General features: G+C 39.4%; 1 protein-coding gene across 1 annotated transcript in view; it reads left to right on the top strand.

The window, feature by feature from the left end:
* The first annotated feature begins 11,616 nt into the window (after positions 1 to 11,616).
* Positions 11,617 to 26,052, top strand: part of Tiparp (TCDD inducible poly(ADP-ribose) polymerase) — a 28,669-nt gene continuing 14,233 nt past the window's right edge. The window contains exons 1-2 of the mRNA XM_026392938.2: positions 11,617 to 11,783; positions 13,719 to 14,679. Of these exons, the coding sequence (XP_026248723.2) occupies positions 13,766 to 14,679 (914 nt within the window). The 5' untranslated portion in view covers positions 11,617 to 11,783; positions 13,719 to 13,765. The remainder of the gene's footprint in view (positions 11,784 to 13,718; positions 14,680 to 26,052) is intronic.

Below are 26,052 nucleotides of genomic sequence, written 5' to 3'. Positions count from 1 at the left end.
TTAAAATGATGCTTCCTCCCTCAATTTTTCAACATGTACCTCTATCTTTTAAGAACAAAGACATTCTCCTACATGATCATAATATCTCTCTTATGCTCAAGAAACTTAACATTCATTCAGTGGGGTACGGTGGTACACATCTGTAATTCAAGTAACTCGGGAGGCTGAGGCCGAAGGATCACAAATTTCAGGCCATCCTCAGCAACTTAGGTCCTGTCTCCAAAAAAAAAAAAAAAAAAAAGGCTAGGGATATAGTTTAGTAGTAGAGCACCCCTGGTTCAATGTCTAATACAAAAACCAAAAATGAAAAATTTTAACATTCCAATCATAATGTATCTAATATTCAGTACATATGCAAATTTCCACAATTGTCTGAATGACACACACCTTTTGAAACATCCAGTATTTAAGTAAAGACCAGACACAGCCTGGAGTTTCCTGTAGTCTAGAATAGCTCCATTGTCTTTTTTTCTCCTTCCATGACATTGATATATTTTTAAAGAGTTCTGTAGAATGTCTTACTATTTGGAAGGTTCTCATTGTTCTTCCATGCTTAGGTTTAGATGAAATATTTTGGGCAAAAATACTATGTAGATGACAATTTGTTCCTTCTCCTCATCAACATCAATAAGCACATGATGCCTGTGAGTCCCATGACAATTAAGTTCAATCATTTGATTTGATTAAAGTAGTGTGTCAGATTTTGCTGTTGTCAAATTATCTTCCTTTTGATATTAATGAGCTCTGTATGAGGATATACTTGGAGACTATGAGAATGTTTTCCAACCTGTCACCTAGTGTTATTAGCATCCACTGAGAATCCTTCCTTATCAAATACTATTTTGTGGGTGTAAAATGACTTTGTGTCAATCTTGTCCACATTAGTTGACAGTCTTCTGGAAAGAAGAGCCTTCTTTCCTTTTTGGTACCCTCCCCTCTTTCTGAGTACTTTGGTAGATTCACAGATTTCCTTTTAATTTGATATTTTATAATGAATTATCAATTCTATTCTATTATTCAAATTGCTTCATTTTGTCCAGCAGGAGCACCTTCAATTTGACTTCAATGTCCTTTGACTTATCCCATGGGCTTGTGAATGCTAACCTGGTTATTTTCATTGAGTGCTAGATATTACATTTAGATAATGTAATATCTAGAGGTCTAAAAGGGTATTCTCCTGCTCCATAAAGTATTCACATTTGCTTTTGGCAAGAGGTTAATGCCACTAGCAATTCTAAATCACTTTAATCCAATCCAATTGGAAGACTTGGGGGGAGCTGAAGTAAGAGGGTTGGTCAATTTCTGGTTTACTCTTACTCCCAATACATCCGTTGTTTGGGTTCTCAGCCCAAAGTCTGGCATAGCTCACCTTGACTTTCCTCAAATTTTAGTTTTATATTCTATTGTGGTTTAGATGTGAGGTATCCCCAAAAAGCTTGCTTGTGAGACAATGAAATAAGGTTCAGAGGAGAAATGATTGGGTTTTAAGAGTTTTAACCCAATCAGTGATTTAATCCTCTGATAGGGATTAACTTAGTAGCAACTGAAGTGGTAGAGTGTGGTTGGAGGAGGTAGGAATTAGGGAATGGCTTTGGTGTATATATTTGTATCTACAAAAGTGGAGTTTCTCTCTGTTTCCTGACCAATATGTAAGCTGCTTCCTTCTGCCATATTTCTCTGCCATAATGCTCAGTCTCACCTCGAGCCCTGAGGAATGGAACTGGCCTTCCATGGCCTAAAACCACTGAAACCGTGAGCCCTTAAATAAACTCTTCTTTCTCTACAATTGTGCTGATTGGATCTTTAAATCACAGCAGCGAGCAAACTGACAATATTCCTATCCCTGTTAGTTTGCCAAAAGTTCTACACAGCTTTGTAGCCACCATTTTGGAAAAAGTGGCTCTCAATCTCCAATTTCCCTTCTGCCAGATCTAGTTTTCTGGATTCTTTATTGTCACATTACCTCTCAGTGTGATTTTAAAAATATTTTATCTGATTTTTGTGGTTTTTCTTGGTAAGACTATGAGACTGAATTACCTAATCTATTACTGGAAGTGAAAGTTCCCTGTTATTGCAGATTGACTTTTCAAAAATAAAAACACAGTCACATAGTTTCCTGATTAAAACCCTTCAATGACTTCCATTTTCTTTGGGAACCCTCCATCAGGCCTGAATACCTACATCCCTCATCATCCCCAGGCACTTGGCCTTCTCCTTTCTAGTTTCCAGATTCTCTCTAGGTGACTCTACAAAGTCTTCAAATTCCTGCTCTGCACTTGCTGTTCTCATCTCCTGACCACTACTAACTCTTCCACCATCTCCCTTTGATGTAGTTGCTGCTTACTTAATCATGAGAGCTCAGCCAGATGTTCCTCCACCAAGAAAGCCTTCTAGGACCCCCTCCTCCAGGTCAGGTCTCAGTCGAGGCGCCCTGTACTTCTTCAAAGCAGTTACTAAGGTTTACAATTCCATGTTGATTGCAGGGATTACTGAGTAATGCCTCTTGTTCCACATGCTACTTGAAGTCAGACACTGCATGCCCAGAGGTTACTTAGAGCAGGCATTCAACAGCAGAGAGGAAGAAGCAGAACTGTGTCAATCCACAGTGCTTGTCTGGCTCCTCACTGACTCGACTAGCCTGTTCACTTTCACCAGTGGGTCTATACGTAGGTTCCTGTTGATGTAGCTAAAATTTCCTAGCTGTTAACTTTGAACCTTAATAAAAACAGTTTCACTTTCTATCTCTCTTATGGTCATAAAATTTCATTTCAATAGGAAATTATTTTTAACCAAAGAAACATTATTTTTGGTGACTCTGCAAAACTTCCACATCAAGAGGTTACCTTAGTGTCAATTAAACACACTGATCATGGAGAAAAATACATTTAGACCTTGACTTCTAATTTAACTAACTCTTCAGAAAATGAAAAATAAAAATCAGAGTGTCTCAGGCAGGTGATGAAGTCAAAATAGTGCACATAGTAAATAATAATGCAGGTCTTTTCTTTAGCTTAATATAGAGTTCCCTGGTAGAGTATTTTTCCATCTGTTTTACATTTGAAAATCAGAGACATCTGCTTCTTTAAAGTCTACAGGCAAGAAGCCAAAAAATAATGGGAATTCTAATTGGTACTATAAGTTTTTGTTTAAAGCCAGATTTAGCTGACATTAGTAGAAACTTGCATAAGCCTGTATCCATTTTTCATTTTCATATTTTAATATGATTGACCTGGCTATCTTTATTTCTTTAGGCTTACAGAGAATACAAATGCCAATTGTTTCACTTCTTTAGCCTCAAGTCATTTCTTATTCTGTCAGCTTCCCTGAACATGAGCTGTCAGGTCACATCTCCTGTTGCAGAGATTGCTGTGTGCCTCTACTGGAGAAGCAGGAAACAGCCACTAGGGAGGTACTTTCAGGGACAATCATCTACACTGCTGCCCCTTTAAATGACTTTAAGGTGTCTCAAAAATTGCCTTCTAGCCAGGTGTGGTGGCACACACCTGTAATCCCAGTGGCTCTGGAGGCTGAGGTAGGAGGATTGCAAGTTCAAAGCCAGCCTCAGCAAAAGTGAGGTGCTAAGCAACTCAGTGAGACCCTATCTCTAAATAAAATACAAAATAGGGCTGGGGATGTGGCTCAGTGGTTAAGTGCCCCTGAGTTTAATCCCTGGCACTCTAAAAAAAAAAAAAAAAAAAAGAAATAAAAGTTGCTGTCAGATTAGGCCCTCCAGAGACCCTTACAAGGAGCCAGTCAAAATCCCTGTTATTCTGATCTGCCCTTTTTAGGTGACCTAGAGTAAACTTGCTCATGATACTACCAAGTTCTCCATCCGGTGGAGGTCCAATCTGTCATTTTTTTAAGCTCATGATGGGTGAAGAAGCATGACTTGTACTGAGCATGCTCAGGATATGCCCCTCTCGATGTGGCAAGGGGAGTGCCTCCTGGATGGACATACATGTCCTTCCCAGGAAGCCCTGGCTGGGTTGCTGTGGGAGTCCCCCAAGGCTCCTTACCTGCTGAAAGCCACAAACCTACCTTCACTGATCTGATTGTGCCCCGCTGTGCCCTCACCAAGGCAAACTCACTGCTTTCAGTTACAAAATGAGTGGACACCACGGGGCAACACTACCTTGCTTCCAGACCTGTGAGAATAAATCTGCCTCCTATGCAAAAGCAGAACTATTTTTCTTACAATTCACATTTGTAGGCCTTCCTGGTTGACCAACATGTCAAAAGGAGCAGCCAATGGATTTGCTATGTAGGTTTAGAAATGGGGACACTGGGCAACAAGCAGTACCAACGTGGCCCCTAACTCTGGACTTCACCATCCAATTGCCTGTTAACCCCTCATATCCATTATTCAATGTCTCAATCATAACATGATCAAAACTACTCTTGTTCTCCTGGCTCCCCAAAGCCTATCTTTCCACATAGCAATGAGTGACAACTCCACTCTTCTAGTTGTTCACACAAAAAACTGAGGAGTGGCCACTGGCTCTTCCGTTCCTCCCACACTCCACATTCAACTCAACAGCAAATCCTCTGAGCTCTACCTTCCCATACAGAATCTAACCACCTCTTGCCACTGTCACAGTTATCACATGGTCCAAGCTGCCATACTCTCTTGCCTGAACTATTAACTATTTGCCTTCCAGTTTTCATTCTTTCCATCCTACAAGGCTCTTCTCCACACAGCAGTCATTATTTTAAAAGTATATTATGTTGATTTTGATTTCTGTCTCAAGGTAAAGTTCAAAGTCCTTACGATGAGCCTGAAACACCCTATGTGCCCTGGCCCCCATGACCTCAGCAGCAGTGCTCCTGTTCACTCTACTTCAATTAATTGGCGTCTGCGATTCTCCTCAACACACCAAGCCTGCCCCGGCCTGGGCACCTCCGATATTCCCTCGGTTGTGCCTTTATTGTCCTCAGACTACTGTCTCTTTCAGGAAGGCTTTCCCTGCACAGCACATCATTTTTCAAAGCACCTCGTTCACATTCCCACGGCACTCTCTGACACTTTATGTACGATGGCCGTGTACCTTGGTTTATCTAGGACCGTCCTTGTTTCATCTGAACCATTCTGATTTAATGGTGAATAAGTATTTTCAGCGTGTTCCTGATTGATAAAGTATGTCACTGTCTTACCCTTCTCATGCTTGATTTTACAACTTTCATCACCATCTTATACCATTTGTCTGTTTTCCCCCATTAGAATGTTGTAAGGGTTGACCATTTGTTCTATTCCATGCTGTCTCCCTTGCATTTAGGAGTGCCTAATACATTTGTATGAACCCCAGCTCTGCAAAAACAAACAAACAACAACAACAAAACAAAACCCCAAATAAGTACAAACGAATGTATATACGTATACATTGCCTAGAACACAAATGTTCAATAAATGTGTGTTGAATGAATAAATAAAGCCATGGATTATGGGCTACCTGTGCTCTACTAAGAGCCAGGGCAACAAGATAAATAAGTCATAGTCCCTATTCAATTCACAGGCCACACCTGAGAAATTCTGATCTATCAGTCTGGTGCAGACTGGAAATAGATACACAGCCACACACACTTAATGTGGTTCAAGTGACCCTCAAGTATAGACCAGATTGAAAATCTGTGGTCCAGGTACTGTCTGCTTGGTGGAGAAGTCAGAGATGAAAGTCAGGTAACACCCAGTGGTTTCTCCAGACTGCCCAAATCCCCACACTGAGTACTACGTTAATATGAAAACTTAGGCTACTAGGGAGTTCGGTTACTAAGGTCTATTACTCTGCTGCCTGAAAAAAATTTACTACAAATAGTACTGGCTTTGCAGAGGCCGCACCATAAAAATGGAAACTATGGTCCAGAATGTCTCATGACAGCACAAGGAGTGGAGAAATTAATGTCATCCCATGAAGCAGTGGGTCTGGGACTGGATGGAAGTGAGCATTCAGACCCAGTTCATTTGCTTTTTAACTAAACCCATACACACAACTATAATGATGTCCTTGGACAAATGCCCACAAGTACAAGTGCTGTTGATTTGGATGATCTCTGCACGTGCTTTTCAAGAACTTCACTGTTACTTGGGAATTATTTCCAAAGGACAAGGTTTCTTGTGTTTTTTGTTGTTGTTGTTGTTTGTTTGTTTTTATTAGATTTTAGATAGACTTAGAGTAGAAACAACTGAGTTTATTAATATTCTAAGGAATAATACTTCCAGATACTTAAAAACATCTGCTGCTGGCAATCTTCCCTTCTGACAATACACTTAGGCTTACCTCCAACATCGCTTTGGTATTATCAGCACTTTGCATGTATATCTGCATCCTGTTACTTCCTTTGCCTGTTTGTTTCCTATTTAGCCACACCCCTGAGCCACCTCCTCCATACATTGAAGTGCTCTAAGAGACTGTAAGTTCTTAAAGCAGCAGAATCTAGGGAACTTCAAAGTGCAGACTCAATCTCTGCCCTTTTCTCTGAGTTTATGATTCTGGAAGTCTAGACTGAGGCTGGAATCTGCAGCTGGTTTACCCAGCAGATTTTCTGGGTGGTTCTGAGTGGTCAGTTCACAAACTTCACTACAATAAGCACACAGACAGGGTAGACTGTGGAGACTGGTCACTACTGCGCAACTAGTGCCTGGCACATGGACACCTGGCAAATGTGTGTTGGATCAGTTGAGTGAATGGTCAGAAAAACATCTGGGGACTTCATCATCTCATACAGACCCAGACAAGTTACATATGACAGCAACCAGTCTGTGCAGTAAGGATTGCTCAACAGATCCCAAACTGGAGAGAGTTAAGAAGCACACTTGACTTTCCGGATCCTACGAAAACAGGCATTTCCATAGAAGATTAGGCAATTTACAAATGCAAGTCTCACGCAACCACAGAGGCTGTGAACTCGCTGTTGCATTTTAGAACTCTTCCTGTTCAAACTTTATCTGCTCCATTTTCTACTAGGCCTGGTACTTTCTCACCTCTTCCAACCAGAGGGCCTCTGGCATCTCACAAGGGCAGAGAAAAAAAAGCGAGTTTCACAAGAGAAGAGATTACACCTGAGACATGTTCTTATGTGAAAATGGTCTGCAAAGTGAACATTCTATCACCACGTAAAGATGTGAACTGTAAATTTGCAGTTATCAAAGAATGTTTAAGATAGATTCTAAATCTATGAATGTTGAATTAAATCAAGTGATTAAATTCCCTGCCTTTGGTTATTCTGATATATTCCTGAATAACATTTTTCAACCTCCTCCTGCCAACACCTTATTTAAAACTCACTCAAGGCAAATGAATTTCAGCCAAAAATCTTGTCTTGCTGCAGAATCCCAAAGGTGCAGAAGTCCCTCTCAGGGAAACAGGAAGTCTTCCATTCAGGTAAGTTCCAGGAGTTGGCCATTGTTAATAACTGCAAGACAAATTTTTTAATCATAGATTTTTATATTCAAAAACAATAGTAATTCAGTTGCCTAGATGAGAATTTGACTTTTCTTTCACTTTGGATATATCAGCTCCATGCACATGTAAACTTCTTCCGAGGGAAAGAATAAATTACCCTTTTACACGCAGCCACAGCAAACATTATAGCTTGAACTTAGCACTCACAGAAAAGGAACTGCTGGTGCACCATTTGTGACCTCAGCACAATGATGCTGAGGACAAAGCTTCTGTTTTCAAATCTCAGGTCTCTCACTGTGTTCTGTTAGTCACCTTAGTCACTGTTTCCTTCTTGGTGTGGTAACCAAAACTAATCTTCCCAGCAGAAGGGTGTTGGGAAATTAACTATTACTAATAATTGTGAGAACAGAAAGCAACAGAATATTTACACTTGATATAATTGTCTATTAATGACAATGAAAACTGGAGGCCTTGAAATTTCAAGAAAGAAGTCTAGGCTTTCATGTGAATAAATGGTTCACTGGGATACTCTAATGAACCCATCAGTTATGCTAAGGCAAATCCAGCAGACGAGGATGACAGAATTAGAAATAAAAAGAAACTTGAAATTAACACATTTCCATCCTATCAACATAATTCAAAAGAATTAAATAGCTTATATAAAAAATAGCCACATAGAAAAGGTCATTCTATGTGACAGCATATAGTCATGTATGGCACATAGGTGTGTGTCTTTTGCAGTTTTGAAGAACATTAGGGAGGAGCCACATCTTAGCCTCTGTGTACTTACAACACTTAAGCCAGGCCTTTGAATGCAGTAGTCAAGTGATACTCAGTGAATCCATTAATTAAAACAACAACAAAATTGAGTGAATTGCCATGTTCATGGCAAGGAACCAGATAAGCAAAACATATTATAGTTACTTGGAATATTAAATAGCTACTTGTTTTAAAGAGTGTATTAACATGGAAAGCTGTTTATGACATTAGGTAAAATAACATAAATATACAATAATCCAATAATGACAAAAAACCCATAAAATAAGAGAATATAACTATATCAAAATGTTAAAATGAGACATTTAACTATGGGTAGTGTTATTTTTTCTCTCTACTTCCAATATTTTCTTTAGTAATGTTTTAATCTCCAGATAATTTGATATAACTATGAAATCAGCAGAAAAAAGTTGATATATTACTTTGCAACAGCTCTTGTATTGCAACATACCAAGTCATGCTACTATCTAACTGGTAAAGCCCGTGACAAGAAAACTAGTCAGAAGGTAACTTACAACAGTTCATGAGTCAACCAAGACTACATTCAGCTACACTTACCAGCAAATAGTATAAACGAATGAGGACTTATTTCTCAGATATAACTCAAGAGTACTCTAATAACTCAAGAGTAGCCACTCCCAGGCTCAGCAGCTGCCTGAGAATGCTGAGTGGCTCAGTTTCCTTCTCCTGTCCCGGCATCATTAGCTTTCATCTTCATATTTTCCACATGGTATTCACCTTTATTTTTGTCACACAAGTCTATCTCCATCTGCAGGTCAGTATTCCAGGAGAGAGAGAAAAAGAAGAAACGGAAGAGGTGGCTCTGTATTAGGAAAGGAAGTGCCTTCCTGGAAATCTTGAGCACATATCCCCCCACTGCATCTCGTGCACACCCATGGGATCTAGGGAAAGGAATGTGTCAGCCAGCACATTGCCACCGGCCTCCAAAAAGGGGGGGGGGGATCAGAAAAGGCAACAAGCAGGTATCTTCTCTAGTTCAACCTTCTTTTCATTTTTCATACAAGGAATATACTAGTTCTCTCCCTAGGGAAAAGCAGAGTGCCATTCAGTCACTGCCATGAAGTGAGTCCAGGATCCAAGAGTCCTGGTGGTGTCAGGGGTACTCCCCACGGAGAAGGAGGATCTGCATAGCCAGCAATCAATATCTAAAGAAAAGGAATCTGCCTCAGTCCTAATAAGTTAGCCTGGACATGGAACAAGGTATGGTGTTGACAACACTCATTCAGAAACAGAGAAAATGGGAACCACGCAGTGGTCACTGGACCATAATACATAGCAAATAATTACAGCAAGGCTTCCATTGCCTTGGTCAATCAATCTGTAAGTTTCTGTTTCTGTAAGATTTTCCTATTCCATTGTCTTCTATGAATCATACCTGAGGTGGACATGGTGGGGAATACCTTTTCTTTCTCTTTTTGGTAGAGTGGATTGAACCCAGGGGTTGCATCACTGGGCTACATCCCAAGCCCTTTTTAGTTTTGAGATAGGAGTTTTATAAATTGCTGAGGTTGGCCACAACATTGCAATCCTCCTGCCTCATTCTCCCAAGTTGCTGGGATTATAGGCAATGGCTACTATACCCAGCTGGGGATGGATACCTTTTCTGGAACAGTTAGAACTTTAGTATAATCTGAGGAATCTAAATCCAAGTGTTCAGTTCAGAACTTGGTGCCATTTTTTCACTTTAAGGCAATTAATTTTCAGAAAGCAGTAGTAGACAGGTTAAGAAACTAGTTTTCAATTGCCTCAAGGGGGTAGGCAGTTCAGGGCCTGAGGAAGGATTTTAACCTAAGGTGCTACATTCTGGTCCCTTGTCATTGTGTGCCTCCCCCCCCCCCACACACACACACTTAGCCTTGAATTCCTCGGTTTCCTGAGAACATAGGACTACAGATACATTCCACTGTGTCTGGTTCTGGAAGTAATTTTTAATCTCTAGTTACATTAAGGTAATCTATCCCTAACCTAAGTAATCCCAATGAACCATACTATCCTCCCATATCCAGGGCCTGGTGTGGTCCCCTCCCATACTGGTGCTGCTCAGCCATATGACTTGCTTTTTGGCCAATGACACAGGAAGTAAGATGCAAGTAAAGGCTTGCTTATAGAAGCCGGCTCTCTTGGAATGCCCCTCTTCTAAGATTACCATCCATGAGGAAGCCTAAGTCAGCCAGGAGGAGAAGTGACTGGCCAACAGTCTTCTTTCTGCTCCAGTTTTCTTACCTTCCACCTTCTTTCCCACTTCACGGTCATCTTATTTTTATTAGGAGGTTCTAAAGCTATCGCTGTGTTCTGAGACATGTGGCCCTAGTGGGCCATCCTAGCCAGGTCCCAGCCACCATGGTGTGGAGATGAGCTGCCTATACTGCACCCCCACTGAATTCCTGAGCCAGACTCCGGAGTCGTGAGTTAACAAAACATTTATTGTTTAAAGGCAGTACCTTTTGGGGTGTTCTGAACAGTAATTAACTGAAACACTAGTAAAGGCATAAGGAATGTTTAACAACCTAGTTGTTGATGAGAGTGGAATTGTCTGAACGAAGGCATGAAAGGAAAGTAAAGGATCAGAGTACAAGAGAAAAAAATATAAAGCAAACGTAAGATGGCAGAGTTAAACTCAAATATTTGCTCCTAGGCAAGTCTACGAATGAGTAGACGAGCCGGAGATCTTGTCTCCGTATCGCTTTAGACCTAGAGTTTCTTGTCTTTTACTTTTTGGCCTCTGAAATCCTCCCCTACCATTCCCACCTGCCCTGATGCAATGTGAACTTAGAAGTCTGCTGGGGACCCCACCCTGGCTTAGACCGGGGCGGAGGCTGGGAACCACGGCACCATCTGGGTCCAGTTCCTCTCTTCCAGGTTTCCGTGTGCTGGAACACTTCTATTATCTTACTTCTGTGGAGATTATAAGAGCTTGTAGTGTTTCTGTGCTCAAAACTGAAAATCTAGTCATCGTCAGGAGTCGCAATCAAGGCATTTTGCAACACAGGAAACAGCGCAGCTGCAGCCCTGGGTTCGGAGGTGAGCACCGTGAGGGCCCGGGATAGGCGTCCGGCGCGAGGCGACCCCGTGTGGCGATCCCGCCCGCGGCGGTGCGTGTCCTCGGGTCCAGCAGCGGCGGGTTGAAGAGGCAGGGAGAGACATAGCCCGCCGCCCAGCCGCCGGCGAGACGGAGCCTCGTCCCACCGAGGGGAGCCTGCGTCCGCCCGCAGCTAGCGAGCCCGCCGCGCCCCCACGTGGCACCAACGCAGAACCGCAGCGGACCTCAGCGCGAGCACATGAGCGCGCACGCGCGGCGCCCCCTTCAGGCACCCCCAGCGCCGTCCTCGGCCCCGCCCCCTGAGGGCCCCGCCCCAGCCACGCCCCCGACCGCGGGAGGCGGGACCGGAAGCCGCTTAAAGCCGAGCCCGAGGTGACAGCGAGCGAGCCGGCCAGAGAGCGGTGCGGCGTTCTGTGCGCTGTCCTCGGCGGGATGGCCCGTGCGCGGCTCGCCGCGTCGCTGACCCGCGGCTCCTAGACGCCGGCGCCAGATCCCACCATAGCCCCCACAGTCCGCCGTGGCCCTCCGCCGTGCCCGCTCTCGCTGAGGTAAGCCGGGGCAGCGGGACCCCGGCGGGATAGCGGCGCCGCTCGGGCCGCGCTCCGGCGGCTGCCTTGGCCGCCCGTGGCGCGGCATCGGCGGGCCCGGCCGCGCGCTCCGCCCGTCGCCGGCAGATGTGCAACGGTAGACGTGCCGAGGCCGCCCTTTTTGCGGCCGGCTGCGGCGCGAAGTTGGCGGCCGCCCCCAGAACTTCGGGCGCCTGCTGCCCGCCGGGCGCCGGCTGTCCGGCGCGGCTCCGGGCGGTCTCGAGGGCAGCGGGCGGGTGGCCGGCAGGAGGCGCCGCTCGGACCCGCGGCGGGCGCGGACGGCGCGCGGCCACCCGCGTCCTTCGACCGCTGGTCCCTGTGGTGCCGGCTGATGGGGACGGGGTCCCGCCGCGCCGCGGGCTGGCCGGGCGGCGGTGGGAGCGCGAGTGAGTGCGCACGCACACGTCCGCGGGCGCGCCGGCGGGCGGGGGAGTGGTCGGTGTGCGTGCGTGGGCTCCGGGTGCGCAGGGAATACCGAGGGCTGTGCCAGTTGTGCCTGGAGGAAGGAGCACCGGAGGATGAATAATAACGCCTGGCTTGGCTGCCTTCCAGTTGATTTATGTCTCGTGTCAGGTCCCTGCCTCGCGAAGCTTTCCTAACAATGCCAGCTCACACTGAACGCTCCTTCCTCCACCTCTTCGTTTTGCACTTAGGCTAGCACTTTGTCATGTACCGTGCTTCGTGTTTTCTAAGTTCGGTTGTTCATTTTCTACAGATAATGACTTTCTCTAATTAGGACTTAGAATATGTACTTTTCTCGGGACTCAGTTTTTGTTTTGACCTACAACCAACCAAGAACAAAGTTTTTAACGCATGCCTTTTCTTCATTAATTCAGCTAACGAAATATTTACGGGACACCCACTGTGTGCATTGTGCTGGGCGTTGTACTGGACACCTACCGTGCATACTTGATTAAGTCATGGGCCTTTGCATCAAAGAGCTCTTTCAGTTTATTGGACAAGAGAAGAGAATTAATTGCTCATTATTTTTCTCACCTGGCACAATCTCAGTAAATATTTTCAAATTTCACTTTTGTTCAAGGATTCTGATTCTTGTAAGAAAATTTCTTTCAGGAGTTCATTCAGAATCTGAAATTTGGGTGTGTATTTTATGCTGCCTTTCTGTAATATAAAAATTAGACGTTTACCCATAATGTAGTTGTGTTTGGTTTTTAACACACTATGCAGTGTGGTTATTGCTGAAACTAAAGACCTGATATTCCTTCTCAGTAGTGGTAATGTTTTTCAGGGGATTGCAAACATTCTTGGAGTATATTGGAACTTTATGAATATGGAAATTCTTAACAGGCTCCTGGGTTTATCCCATGTAACAACACTTCAATTGTTAGTTCCTTGTTTTCTGTGTGTATTCTCACACCCCTAAATTCACTAACTTTAAAGTTTATCTTTCATTTGAACTTTTTCCCCTACAAAGAAACCAAGTTTTTGTCAACTCATGAAGCGGATGAGACATAAACAACTGTAAAGAGAACCACAAAGCTGAGATGTGTGGTTTCTTTGCTGTCTTCATCTAGATACAATTGTGTCTATTTCTCATCTCATCCCACCCTGGCCTTACAATAAAAATTCATACCCAGCAGAATTTCAAACTGTTAAATCCACAAATAAATGCCAAAGTCTTGTTTAAAGGCATTCTTTCTCTCTTGCCTTTACCTGTGCTTTGATTTTGAATAGCTTGTGCTGTTTTGGAGCCTTCCTTTCTTAAGTTAAAGTTGACCTGTAGAGACTAAATATAGCACAGGAGGAGTACTTTCAGTGACTTAGTCACAGACCAACAAAACATTTTAATGAATGAATGGGATTCAGTTGTCATTTTGTAAATGATCATCTTTCTTACTTTCCTGTAAATGATCATCTTTCTTACTTTCCTGATAGGATTTTTAGACCCTGCGGAGGAATTGGAGCTTACTCACATTGTGGAAATGGAAACCACCGAACCTGAGCCAGATTGTGTAGTGCAGCCTCCTTCTCCTCCTGATGACTTTTCATGCCAAATGAGACTCTCTGAGAAGATCACTCCATTGAAGACTTGTTTTAAGAAAAAGCCGGATCAGAAGAGATTGGGAACCGGAACCCTGAGGTCTTTGAGACCAATATTAAACACTTTGCTAGAATCTGGATCACTTGATGGGGTTTTTAGATCTAGAGACCAGAGTGGAGATGAGAGCAGTTTACATGAACCTATGGTGAAAAAACCCCTGGAAATTAATCCACCGTGTCCAACAGCAGAAAACAATGTGTCTGTCCTGATTCCTGATGGGACAAATGTTGGGGGCCAAATACCGGAAGCCCATCCTTCCACTGATGCTCCAGAACAAGTGGTTCCAATCCAGGATCACAACTTTCCACCAGAAACCATCAGTGGGACGGTGGCTGATTCAACAGCAGGGCACTTCCAGACTGACCTTTTGCATCCGGTTTCAAGTGATATTCCTACTAGCCCTGACTGCATAGACAAAGTCATGGATTATGTTCCAGGGGTTTTCCAAGACAACAGTTTTACAATCCAGTACATTTTGGACACCAGTGATAAGTTGAGTACTGAGCTCTTCCAGGACAAGAGTGAGGAGGCTTCTCTTGACCTTGTGTTTGAGCTGGTAAACCAGCTACAGTACCACACTCACCAAGAAAATGCAATTGAAATTTGCATGGAATTTCTGCAAGGCACTTGTATTTATGGCAGGGATTGTTTGAAGCATCACACAGTTTTACCATATCATTGGCAGATCAAGAGGACAACTACTCAGAAGTGGCAGAGTGTATCCAATGATTCTCAGGAGCACTTGGAAAGATTTTATTGTAATCCAGAAAATGATAGAATGAGAATGAAGTATGGGTATGTATTATGACAACTTATAAAAACTGCTAAATGCTTTAGAGAATGTAAAAAGGCTGAAATATGGTAGTTTCTTTCAGTAGTTAAAACCTATATAGGTTTTATTCTTTTTTTTTTTTGTTATTCCTTTGGCTTTATTCTATCTTGATTTTTTTTTTTAAATGATGCTTGAATGCAGGCTATTTATCTAACCTGACAATGAAGGTTTTATGATTTGAACAATTCAGATGTCATTTCGTTCAGTGTGCATGTGATTGAGAAGTTGCACATATGTTGAATTTTGTATATCAAGTACTAATTTAATCTCACAGGAAAACTTGCTTTTGAAAGACAATCCCATGATAAATCTTATTATAACATAACCAATACCTAATTTGTCTAATTTTAAAATTTTGCGTGTGGAGTAGCTACTACTTTTTTATATTCAATGGCATATCTTTTATTTTATTTTTAAAATTTGTTTTATTTATACACGACAATAGAATGCACTATGAGTAGCTGCTACTTTTTTTTAAAGGAAAATATTTGGAGATATTTGTGGCCTTTTTCGCTTTTAGTAGTACAAACACTTTTTCTGTGAATGATTCAGAAGTTCCTCCCATACTTCTGAATCATTCCAGAATACATTAAATCTCTTTTATTAGTTTCCTTAAAGCATTTTACTACTAAGTTTCCACAATTCAGTTTTTATTTTTTTTCTTTTCAATTCTGGAAGAGTCTTTACAGTGAGTAAAGGGAGGATTTATTTTAATGGAAATGTTTATCACCTTCCTAAAAACTATGCTTGAATTTTGGTTTGCAAGATGTGTTTGTACATAATTCAGTCCTTTTAGTACGGCTGTGTAAGCGGTATTCACTGACATGGAATTTGCATTTCCACATTTTAATTTTTCTGTAACTGAATTTTATTTAAAATGAGGAGAATGATAGTTACCACTTGTAAAGTTGATATGCAAAAATGGCTGTATATAGTACATTCATCTTTCTGTTTCTAAGTTGTTTTTCCTGTAGTGTAGAAGAAGTTAAAAGTGTGGGACGTTGATAGATATTTGTGTTTGATCAAGAGAAAGGATTAAAATTTTAGAGCACTTTCCATGGTACCTGACTTTGAAGACCTTTAGGGCAACCTTTAACATCATAAATAATGAGTGTCTTGGCCTGATACTAAGAGGCATAACCCACAGGGGGAGGGGAATTATACTGAGTATCCTAACCCAGGAGGCCAGAGGAAAAACTCCTTAAGGGTCAAATGTTAACAGGAAAAAGTTAAGTTACACTACCCAAGTGTCTGGAGAGTCATCAAATGGTGGCAGTAAACTATTTACAAGTTGTCAAATTCTTAGTCTTGTTTCCAACTTCTGTATTCTGACATGGTTCCAGAGCATTGTCGGTATTAGGGTTGCTTTGTTGTTGTTTTGGTTTTGGTTATTTTAACTTTTGGTCCCAGTTTAGTATTGACTAAGTGGTTTTGTTTTAGAGTTTCAGTATTTCACTTACATAGTGCCCAGGTCCATGTCTTTTTAGCAACTTAATTATCATGAAACTGGAACTGTGCATCTTGTTTCAGAAGAGAAGTGCGGAACAAGATGATAAATAGTTTAAGGCTCAAGTTTAAAGAAATATAGAAGACCCCTTGGATAAAAATAAGGTCATGTCAAGAATTTAGTTTTCCTTACTATAAGTAAGTTATTTTAATGATTTAATGCATTCAAGATTCTACTTGAATCTTGCTTGGGTTGCAAAAATCTTATAAAGCTAAGTCCTTTTAACTTACTTCTTTTTTTTAAATATTTTTTTAGTTGTAGATGGACACAATACCTTTATTTTATCTTCAAGTGGTGCTGAGGATTGAGCCGAGCCTTCCACATGCGAGGCGAGCACTCTACCACTGCACTAAAACCCCAGCCCTTATTTCTTAATGCCAACATTGGAAGAGAAAAACATTTTTCATTTTTTCTTAAAAATCTTTTTAATAAGGTATCATTCAAAACCTGTGTTGGCCCCTGAGCTAGCAATTGTAATTGCTGTGTCAAGGGTAATTAATTTTTTATGTACATACTCTCAAAGCCACTCTAATCTTTCCATCTCCAAATTGCAAAATTCTGCAGAGCAGTAGCCTCCCACTTCACTCTTTCAAAGCACATTTCCAGTCTGCTTAGTACTTGAGCATCTTGGTACACTTAGGTTTCTGTATTGAATTGTTCAGGAAGAAACTAGCAGGATTATTATGCACTACATTACATTCTGTTACCATGAGTGAACGCAAGACAGTTATTTTGATCCCAGAAGATCTGGGACTTCTTGGGTCATCAGCATATTGGGTATTTTAGCCTTTAGTATTTGCTGAAAAATAGATACAAGACCCAAAGCATGCATTGTTGGCTCAATTTGTAAAATGGTTGAAGTTGGCACTTGATTTCCAAATCAGTTTTAATCAAGTAAATTAATGTTTATCTGACATTTAGGAGAGGGAAAAAAGTATGAGTGGCTACAATCATTATTAATATTGTATATTGTCTTGCTCTGATAAAATAGCAAAAAGTAGGAACTGTTGAACAGGAAGAAATAAAGATTGTAAATAGCTAAGTGTCAAAAATTAGGCTTTTGGGAAGTTGACCTGTGGTCACTGCAACCTGGTTTTCCTTGTATTCCAAAGCGATGTTGTGTTTCCTGGCAACAAGATGCAGATAACGGCATGTTGAGCCTTGCTGAGAGATTCACAAACAAGCTGGAGCAGCCCAGGTTCACATGGTTACCACATTATTTGGCTAAAGCTATTAATCTCTGTGGTCAGGCCTGTAGAGCTGGTCTATCTGTGCAGATTGCACATAACCAGGAAGTGTGTGTTCAGCTGCTTATATGTCCAAATCAGACCCAGTAGTATTTGGATTCAGGAACAGTGAATAATGAATGGCATTTGTTTATCCTACTTGTTTTCAATAGTTTATATGATTTGGTAAGTCTTTTTTTTTTTTTTTTTGATTGAACCCAGGGCCTTGTGCATGTGAGGCAAGCACTGTACCAACTGAGCTATATCCCCAGTCCCAATATAACAATATCTTTATTATGTAGAACTTGGGGAAAGTTCATAGGTCTGGTTCCCTAGCAGAGACAAAAGTTCATAGTTTCAAACTATGCAGATAAATTATTTTAATTTACTTCACAAAAAATGTGAGGGTTTAATATCTATGTTACTCTAAATTAGATATATAGTGTTCACTTTGTCAGAATGAAATTGAAAAGGAAACAGCTCTTTAGGCAAGATAATTAGATATTAAAAACACGTAGAAAAGGATTTCAGTAATAAGTGCTTATTTGGTTCATTGTAATTAAATTTTGATACAATCACCTTTGTTTTCTCACTCTGCTTTTATATTCTATCTATAGATGTTTATTGTCAACATCAACTAGTCAAATATGTATGAACTCCCCAGATTTGATGCTGAAGTTTTATTTCTTCATGGGATGGGCCTTGAAGATTTTCCAAATTCCAAATATGCAGTTGAGAAAACAACACTGAATGTTGTATTTTTCATTAAGAAAACAGTCTTTAACAGTTTAGCCACTCATCCTAATTAAAAGATGATGTTGGGATTTTGAAAGAGCCTTGCTATCTCTGTACTCCAGTACTGGTATGGATAGTTGAAATATTGAAGCAGTATAGATCTTTTCAGCAACCATGATCACCATTGGTTTCACATTACATTCATTTCAAAGTGTGCAAGAAGTTTTCTGGTTATTGCCACCCATAAAGAAAGGGATACACTGCAAACCATCTTTTGGAGATTACTTGCTGTTTAAAAGATGACTAGTAATTAATTCCAGTGATGCAATGACTAGTGTTCTAGCTCTGAATTTGCAGGAAGAGGGTAGGAGTGAAGAAGAAAATTGCAAACTGTGAATCTCTGGTTAGTTTTTCTCAGAGTTCTTTTCTTTTGGAGTTAATGTTTATTGATAAAAGAGAAAGTTTACTTGTTTAAGGCTTAACCTAGAGTGTTGTCATAACCTTAGTTTTTGAGCGATTTTGATAACTAATTGCTCTTAGCAGTCTCTTTAATCTGTCCAAGAGACAGTCCCATTAAATAATTTCATAGAAACTATGTAAAAAGACAAAAGAGAAATTTATATTAATGATGGTAGAAAGCACTTTTTTGTTGTAGTCTATGTAACTCTCAGAGTGAATTAATTTAAACTAGAGCAAGCTCCTGACTGAACTGTACTAGAATAGTTAAATTAGCCAAGTTAGCGCTGGCCTGCACAGCTGCGATGATGTATGAACTAATTCATTATGTGTTATTGATAACACTGGAGAGAAGAGAACAGCTGAAACTTACTATGCCTTGTGACTTTTTGGTATTTCTTGAATATACACAGCTGTATGAGTTTGGATTTATTTTAAAAATTCCTGCCTAAGAGAAAGAGAGCTCCATAAGCAAGAACTGTGTTTGAAGTGACTTTCAAAATGTGTGCCTTGTGCTCTCGGATAAAGCAGTCCAATGAATTATTTTTTGTACTTCTTTATGCTGCTATTTACATATGAAATAAAACTAATTAGCTTCTATCTATACTAATCTAGAGAAGTTCCTGGGTCTGTGTGGAGCTATCATGAGAATCAATAGCAATCATTCATTTATTCCCTTTCTGCTTTTCATCAATAAGCAGTTTAGACTTTTTGAAGCAGCTGTCACCTTGCTTCAGGTTGGGGTCACTCTTTTCCTGATGTCTATCTATGATAATGAAAATGAACTTTGCAAAAAGCAAAGATTTATGACTTAAATTATTTGGAAGAAGTAGCTTATAAGGTTCTCTAACAGTTCCTAAAAATAACTGCATGATACGTTAAGTATTTTATCATTGAATGGGGTCCCAAGCTTTTATTTTTTTACTTTTTATAAATAATAAAAAGGAATCTTTTGCACATGGTGGGCTTGCAAAAATTGCTATTTTTGACTGATTAACTCTGCTGTGTCCTGTAAATCTATTTCCTATTTCTTGTTAAACCAGAATTTCTAGATTCTAAGATGTACATTCTATCATAAAGCAAAGGTAAATTTGGAAAATCTTCTGTGTATTTGTGGTTATGGTCGTGATCTTCGGTTTATTCTGGGTTTGGGGTCTTCTTTTCGCTATTAGACCTTGATTATTGGAGGAATGTTGCTAAAATTCAGCTATTTGAAATTGTGACTATCTTCTTATAGTTTTTTATTTCATCCCATAATTTGAGACCCCAGATTTTTCATTCTTTGGTAATAATTTTGAATTGCATTTAAATAGGAAGTCAGGTCCTCTTCACCTATGTCAACAACCTTTAATAATTATCACACTCCTACTAGTGAATTGTGGGAGGAAAACTGAGTTCACATGTATAACATTTTTATAAAGGAAAATGAAATATAAGTTTAGAGTTATGATTTTTCTCACATAACTTTCTGAACAGGTGGTTAATATTGGACACTGGTAAATTAAAAAAATACTGTAAAAGTAGTAGAGCTTCTGGTTTTATATTAAGTCTGAGAGTTTTGAGATAGCAGTGTGAGTGATTTTGTATCTTTGAAAAAAGACGAGAAGGCTGAAGATTGAGCCATTTTCTATTTCATTCTGGGTTTGAAATTGTTAGGTAATAGTCTTAAGATCTTGGGTTGAACTGTACTTTGCAACACCACAAACACAGACTGTACAAAGGAATAAAATACATCTAAAGTTCACAATTTCTAGAAGCATATAAACCACATTTCATACATGAAGGAACTTCTTGAACTAAACTAAATATTGTTTACTTTTATATTTAATGTATGCCTGCTTTTATATTTAGATTATTTACCTAAGTGTTTCCTAGGAATTATACTGCATATAGTCTTTCCCCTATTTAAAATTTCTTCCTCCAAGTGTTAAACCTCATCCAGCCTAAATTCTGAAACTATAATTGAAAGCCTTACATTAAAAAAAATTATTTTTAGTTGTAGTTAGTGTTTATTTAATTTATTTATATGTGGTGCTCCCCTCACATGTGCTAGGCGAGCACTCTACTGCTGAGCTACAACCCCAGCCCAAGCCCTCATATTTTTTAATGCAGTTAATTCCTTCTTTGTAGAAGAATTTGAAATTACAAGTGATAGGTTCTGAAATACATTTTGAAATTTTTGCAAACTTTATGTAAAATCACTTATTCAACTTGGTATTTTGTAAATATATATATAATCTGTACAAAAAATAGTTGATGTAAACAGTCCTGTGATCTGGAACCTCAGTTTAGAAGTTGATGATATTAATAAACTTTAGTTGTCAAGTATGAAACTTCCAATTTTCCTTCCTGACCTAACCAGTTACTGTTTCTAAGACAAGCATAGAAGAGAGCTAACTAAGCATTAATATTTGCTGTTTCTACACAACAAAATGTCTGACTCCTCAGGCCCTTTTCAGTCCTTCTCTGGTCACTGCTGTTTACTTACCGGTAACAACCGCTTGACCACTAAAGAGCCTTTGCATGGTCATCACAATGAAAGGATAAGCTCTTGTAAGAGTGAGAATGCTAGAGTGACTGTTCCCTTTCACACTGGTCTGCAGAAACCAGTGACTTTCGACTTGTATGTACCACAAAAAGTTGTGTAAGGAGCATAGTAGGAATCTCTCATGACTATTATCTGAGAAAGAGTTCGGTAAATTTGTATTCTTTATGCAAATAGAAGTCCTCTGTCTTGGTGGTATTGTTCCTGAGCATGAGGAAGAGTTTGTGTCATGTTGGTTGAAACAGCACTATTTATAATGATGGAAAATATGTTTAGGCTGTGTGTAACAGGAATTTCTCTATTACGTTAGGTTTTTGTTCCCCCTTTTTGCATTAATTAAGGGATTTTTATTTTGTCCCTTCTCATATGATATATGGCCATAGAGTTCTTCACTTAAAATTTTTACTAGCACTGAAGTAGTGAAGAATGGCCCGGATGGGGAGCCCAAGGGTGAACTTTGTTCTATTGCGTGTGCTTTCAGAGTGTGGTCTCACCCTGTGATCTTCATTGCTCCCATAGCTGATCAGGGTAGACAGCAGGCAAACTGCATAAAATACCCTCAATAAGTTCCTGCTGCTTTGTTCTTAGGTTTCTGTCACCTGGTTTAGCTCTTTCATTTCCAGGCGTTGGGAGAGGAAAACTAAGCACTGAAGAAATGCTGGATTTGCCTTTCAGATTTAATTCTCATCCAAATAGAAGAAAGACATCCTTGTATCTGGATAGAGTATGTGAAATTGAAGAAGCTTTGCTTGCTTGCTTTCTGACATTTTTGATTATCCAAATGCTGCCAGACATCAGTAGCATAGTGTGAAGTGGTCTATGGATTAATTTAATATTCAAAAAATTTTTAGACTAATGTTTCGGAAAATCTTGGTTTATAGACTCTCTTTCTTCCAGAAACAATTACTGATTGAAGATAAGGTGATCATGGTTTACCAAACATAGACAGGAAAAACATCTATCTCTTAATATCTTTTCAGTGGGAAACTGCCCACCCCATTTACTTGAATAACTATCATTGATGAATTTGATGTAGTTTGTTTACAGTCAGATCGAAAGTCTACTACAAGCTGTTTATTCATCTCTGGGTTCTCAGCACCAATACATAAGAAGCCATTAGTGAACATATTTTCAGTTATTTCACTGACCAGTTAAATTTATCTGGATTAATGGGAGGGAGGAAGATAAAACTATTAAATATGAGAAAATTCTGAGTAAAACCTTTTTAAAGCAGTCATTTGTTTAATTTAAGTGTCAAAATTTAAGTGTCAAACCAGAAGTGAATTAAGCTAATAGATTAGATCTTGCTAGAGATTAGTAGAGGATGTTTTATGATAATTTTTATAATTAATATTTTGTTTATGTGTAAATGAGTTCTGAATTGCTTAAGGTTATTTGAAAACAACATATTTAAGCATTTTACATTTGCATGTTATAGGATTTTATATATGCTATACTATACTATTGATTTTATACTTATGTAAGAAAGTTTTATATAAAAAAATTTTAGTCCTCTTTAAGTACTGTCAAATTAAAAAAAAAATTGAAGTTATCAGTATTTGTGTCTTGAATACAAGGGAGAGACATTTTTGGTCTATTTTGAGGTAAGATAGAAACCTCTCAGTTTTAAAAATATTTCATTTTAAAAGGTAGATTCATTTTCCTAAAAATCTGTAACTACATAATTTAAGGTAGTATAAGACATGTTATGAAATTTTTAAGCACAAATTTTAAAAACCAGTCTGCTTTCTATTCCAGCTGTTCTTGTAGAAGTTAAGTTTCACTTCCTCGTTAGTCCACAGTTGAAGCTTGTCTCACTGTAGTCACCTTCTACAAGTTTCAGGACATGTGATTGAACTTGGATCACAGTTAAGACTGTATGATATTTCTGGTTATCTTCAGGGTACAAAATTTAATCCCATGCCTTCATAAATAGGTAGCAGTGAGTCTTCTAGTCTCGTAAGTATAATTTTTATTTAAGACTTACATAAGATTTCAGATTTATTCACATCTTCTTAGAAAGCATTTTGTGGATATGTGTTCTTTTGCATTGATCTGTACTTTTCTAATTAAAAAAAAAAAAAGCCAGCCTAACAGTCTCTTTTCCTTGTGTGGTAATGTAATTGCTTTCAGTGGTTGCATGTGTGGCAGTGGTGGGTAGGGGGTTCAACATATGGCCTTACTTATTAGCAGGTTAACAAAACATTCTCATGAATTTGATGGCCAGTGCCTTAGTACCAAAGTTTTTTGAGAATAAGCTGTGCTAGCTGTTTAGATACCTACATTTTGTTTGTTTAGATACCTACATTCTTCTGGAGAATATGCAATTATACAAATGTAAAAATCAGGTATTCTTTCATTTAGGAAACTACCTACTTCCCCTCTCTCTCCTATTTCTTATTCTTTTTTTCTATTCTCTTCTGGAATGACTTGAATACAATAGATTAAATGTCTCACATTTTGTAAATCAGACATAGGGTTTAGCAGACAGATAAATATGATTCCAGATAGTGTCCTACTCAGTAACTGGCTGTCTTCTCAGAAATTCACCTGCTTCCACAATGTTCCAGGAGGGACCAAGGCAATAGAACACAACAGCCAGAATTTTGTCTAATAATTTAAAAAAAATTTTTAAAATTTGTTCTAAAAATAGTTATACATGAAAATATAATGCATTTTAACACATCATCTATAAATGGAGTATAACTTCTCATTCTTCTGGTTATACATGATGTAGAATCACACCTGTCATGTAATCATATATGTACATAGAGTAATAATGTCCTATTATCCTCCTACACCCATATCCACTCCCCTCCCTTTGCTCCCCTCAGCCTAATGCAGAGTACCTCTATTTTTCCCTAGCCCCCCTCAATGTGAATTAGCATCTGTGTATAGACCTTTGTTTTGGGGGGATTGGCTTATTTTGCTTAGCATAATATTCTGGAGCTCCATCCATTTACCTGAAAATGCCATAATTTCATTTCTTCTTTAAGGCTGAGTAATATTTCATTGTGTATATGCACCACACATGTATTTTCTTTATCTGTTGAAGGGCATCTAGGTTGGTTCCATAGTTTGGCTATTGTGAATTGAGCTGTTATAAACATTGATGTGGCTGTATCACTGTATGCTGATTTGTTTTAAGTCCTTTGGGTATAAACCAAGGAGTGAGATAGCTGGGTCAAATGGTGGTTCCATTTCCAATTTTCTGAGGAATCGCCATACTGCTTTCCATAATGGTTGCACCAATTTGCAGTCCCACCAGCAATGTATGAGGTGTACCCTTTCCCCCATATCCTTGCCAACATTTATTGTTGCTTGTATTCTTTTTTTTAAAATAATTTTTAGTTGTAGATGGACACAATACCTTTATTTAATTTATTTATTTATATGCAGTGCTGAGGATCAAACCCAGGGCCTCACATGTAAGGCAAGTGTTCTACCACTGAGCCACAATCCCAGCCCCTGTTTGTATTCTTAATAATTGCCATTCTGACTGGAGTGAGATGAAATCTTTGAGTACTTTTGATTTGCATTTAATACTCTTACCTACCCCCAAGTCTTTTATTGAGATATTTAGAAAGATGAGCTAATTCAGGTTTTTATGTTAATAGTTTTACCAAGTGATCTAAACCTCGGTAATCCCATGTTAACTAGATCAATCAGGGTCTTTTCTTAGAGGTAGGCCGATTTTAATTCAGTTAACATTTGATTCTTAGTCTGTCCATAACTACTGAGATCCGTAAGTGTACTGATATAAACTCCCAGTATTGATATATGAGTATGTCTGCCTGCAGCTACTTACAGATGAAAAGGGGAAAAATCCAGTTGTTACTAGGACCCCAATGTTGTATAGAAATTAGAGTCTTAACCTCTGGTGAACATGGAAAGATGTTGCACTGGATGTAAACATTTAAAAAAAAAAACATTTATTTTTTAGCTTTAGGTGGACACAATATCTTTATTTTATTTTTATGTGGTGCTGAAGATCAAACCCAGTGCCTCACGCATGCCAGGCGAGCGCACTACTACTTGAGCCATATCCCCAGCCCCCGAATGTAAGCATTTATAGATAAGTTTTATTACCTCCTCCAATAGTTTTGTTCTATTTGTTTGAGGCAGTGTTAGCAAAAGTCTTTATTAGTAACAGAATAATTGTCAGTTACTATGCTTCCAAAGCAGAAAGTTATGAGTATATAGTTCTTTAAGGTTTAGTAACTACACTGCTTTCACAAAATGTTGGTATTGTATATACTATGGCTTTGATTCTCATCACTTTGTAACATATTTGAAGGGGACGTATAAGCTGCCAGATATAGCCCAGCATTACTAAATGAGTTTTGAAACATCAAAGCCAGGTATCAAAAGCCTACTATATTTTGTGTGCCTGTGAAATTTCTTTAGCAGCAGCAAACATACCCCATCTGCCAAGCCTGTCTCCAGCCAGTAGCAGAAGAGTCTGAATACTCTCCAAAGTGCACTTAATCATTCTATGGTTTTGTGACTGTTGGTGTGGGGAGACATTTTCAGTTTACATCATAGTAATAAAATAAGGCCTACTAATTGTGACTGGTTAGTTTATTAGGGTATGTTAATAGTTCAAGGTCACAGGTTTATCCTTGTAGAAACCAGTTTACTCTTACAGGCAGGATGCCAAGTTTCCAAAGTCTAACTGATCTGGTTAAAACTAACTAGAATGGTATTCAGAAAAGTTTATACTTAATTGGCCTTTGCTAAAGTCTGAGTTCTATATTTTATTTACATCACCTTCCCACTTAAACATGTTCCGCCTCTTTTAAAAAATTTCTGTTTTACTTAATGGCACCATTATCCAGTCATCTAGATTGGAGATGTGGGACACATC

This window comes from Urocitellus parryii, chromosome 2, assembly GCF_045843805.1.
Source record: "Urocitellus parryii isolate mUroPar1 chromosome 2, mUroPar1.hap1, whole genome shotgun sequence".
In the NCBI taxonomy this organism is placed as follows: domain Eukaryota; kingdom Metazoa; phylum Chordata; class Mammalia; order Rodentia; family Sciuridae; genus Urocitellus; species Urocitellus parryii.
This window is presented reverse-complemented; position numbering and strand designations above follow the sequence as displayed.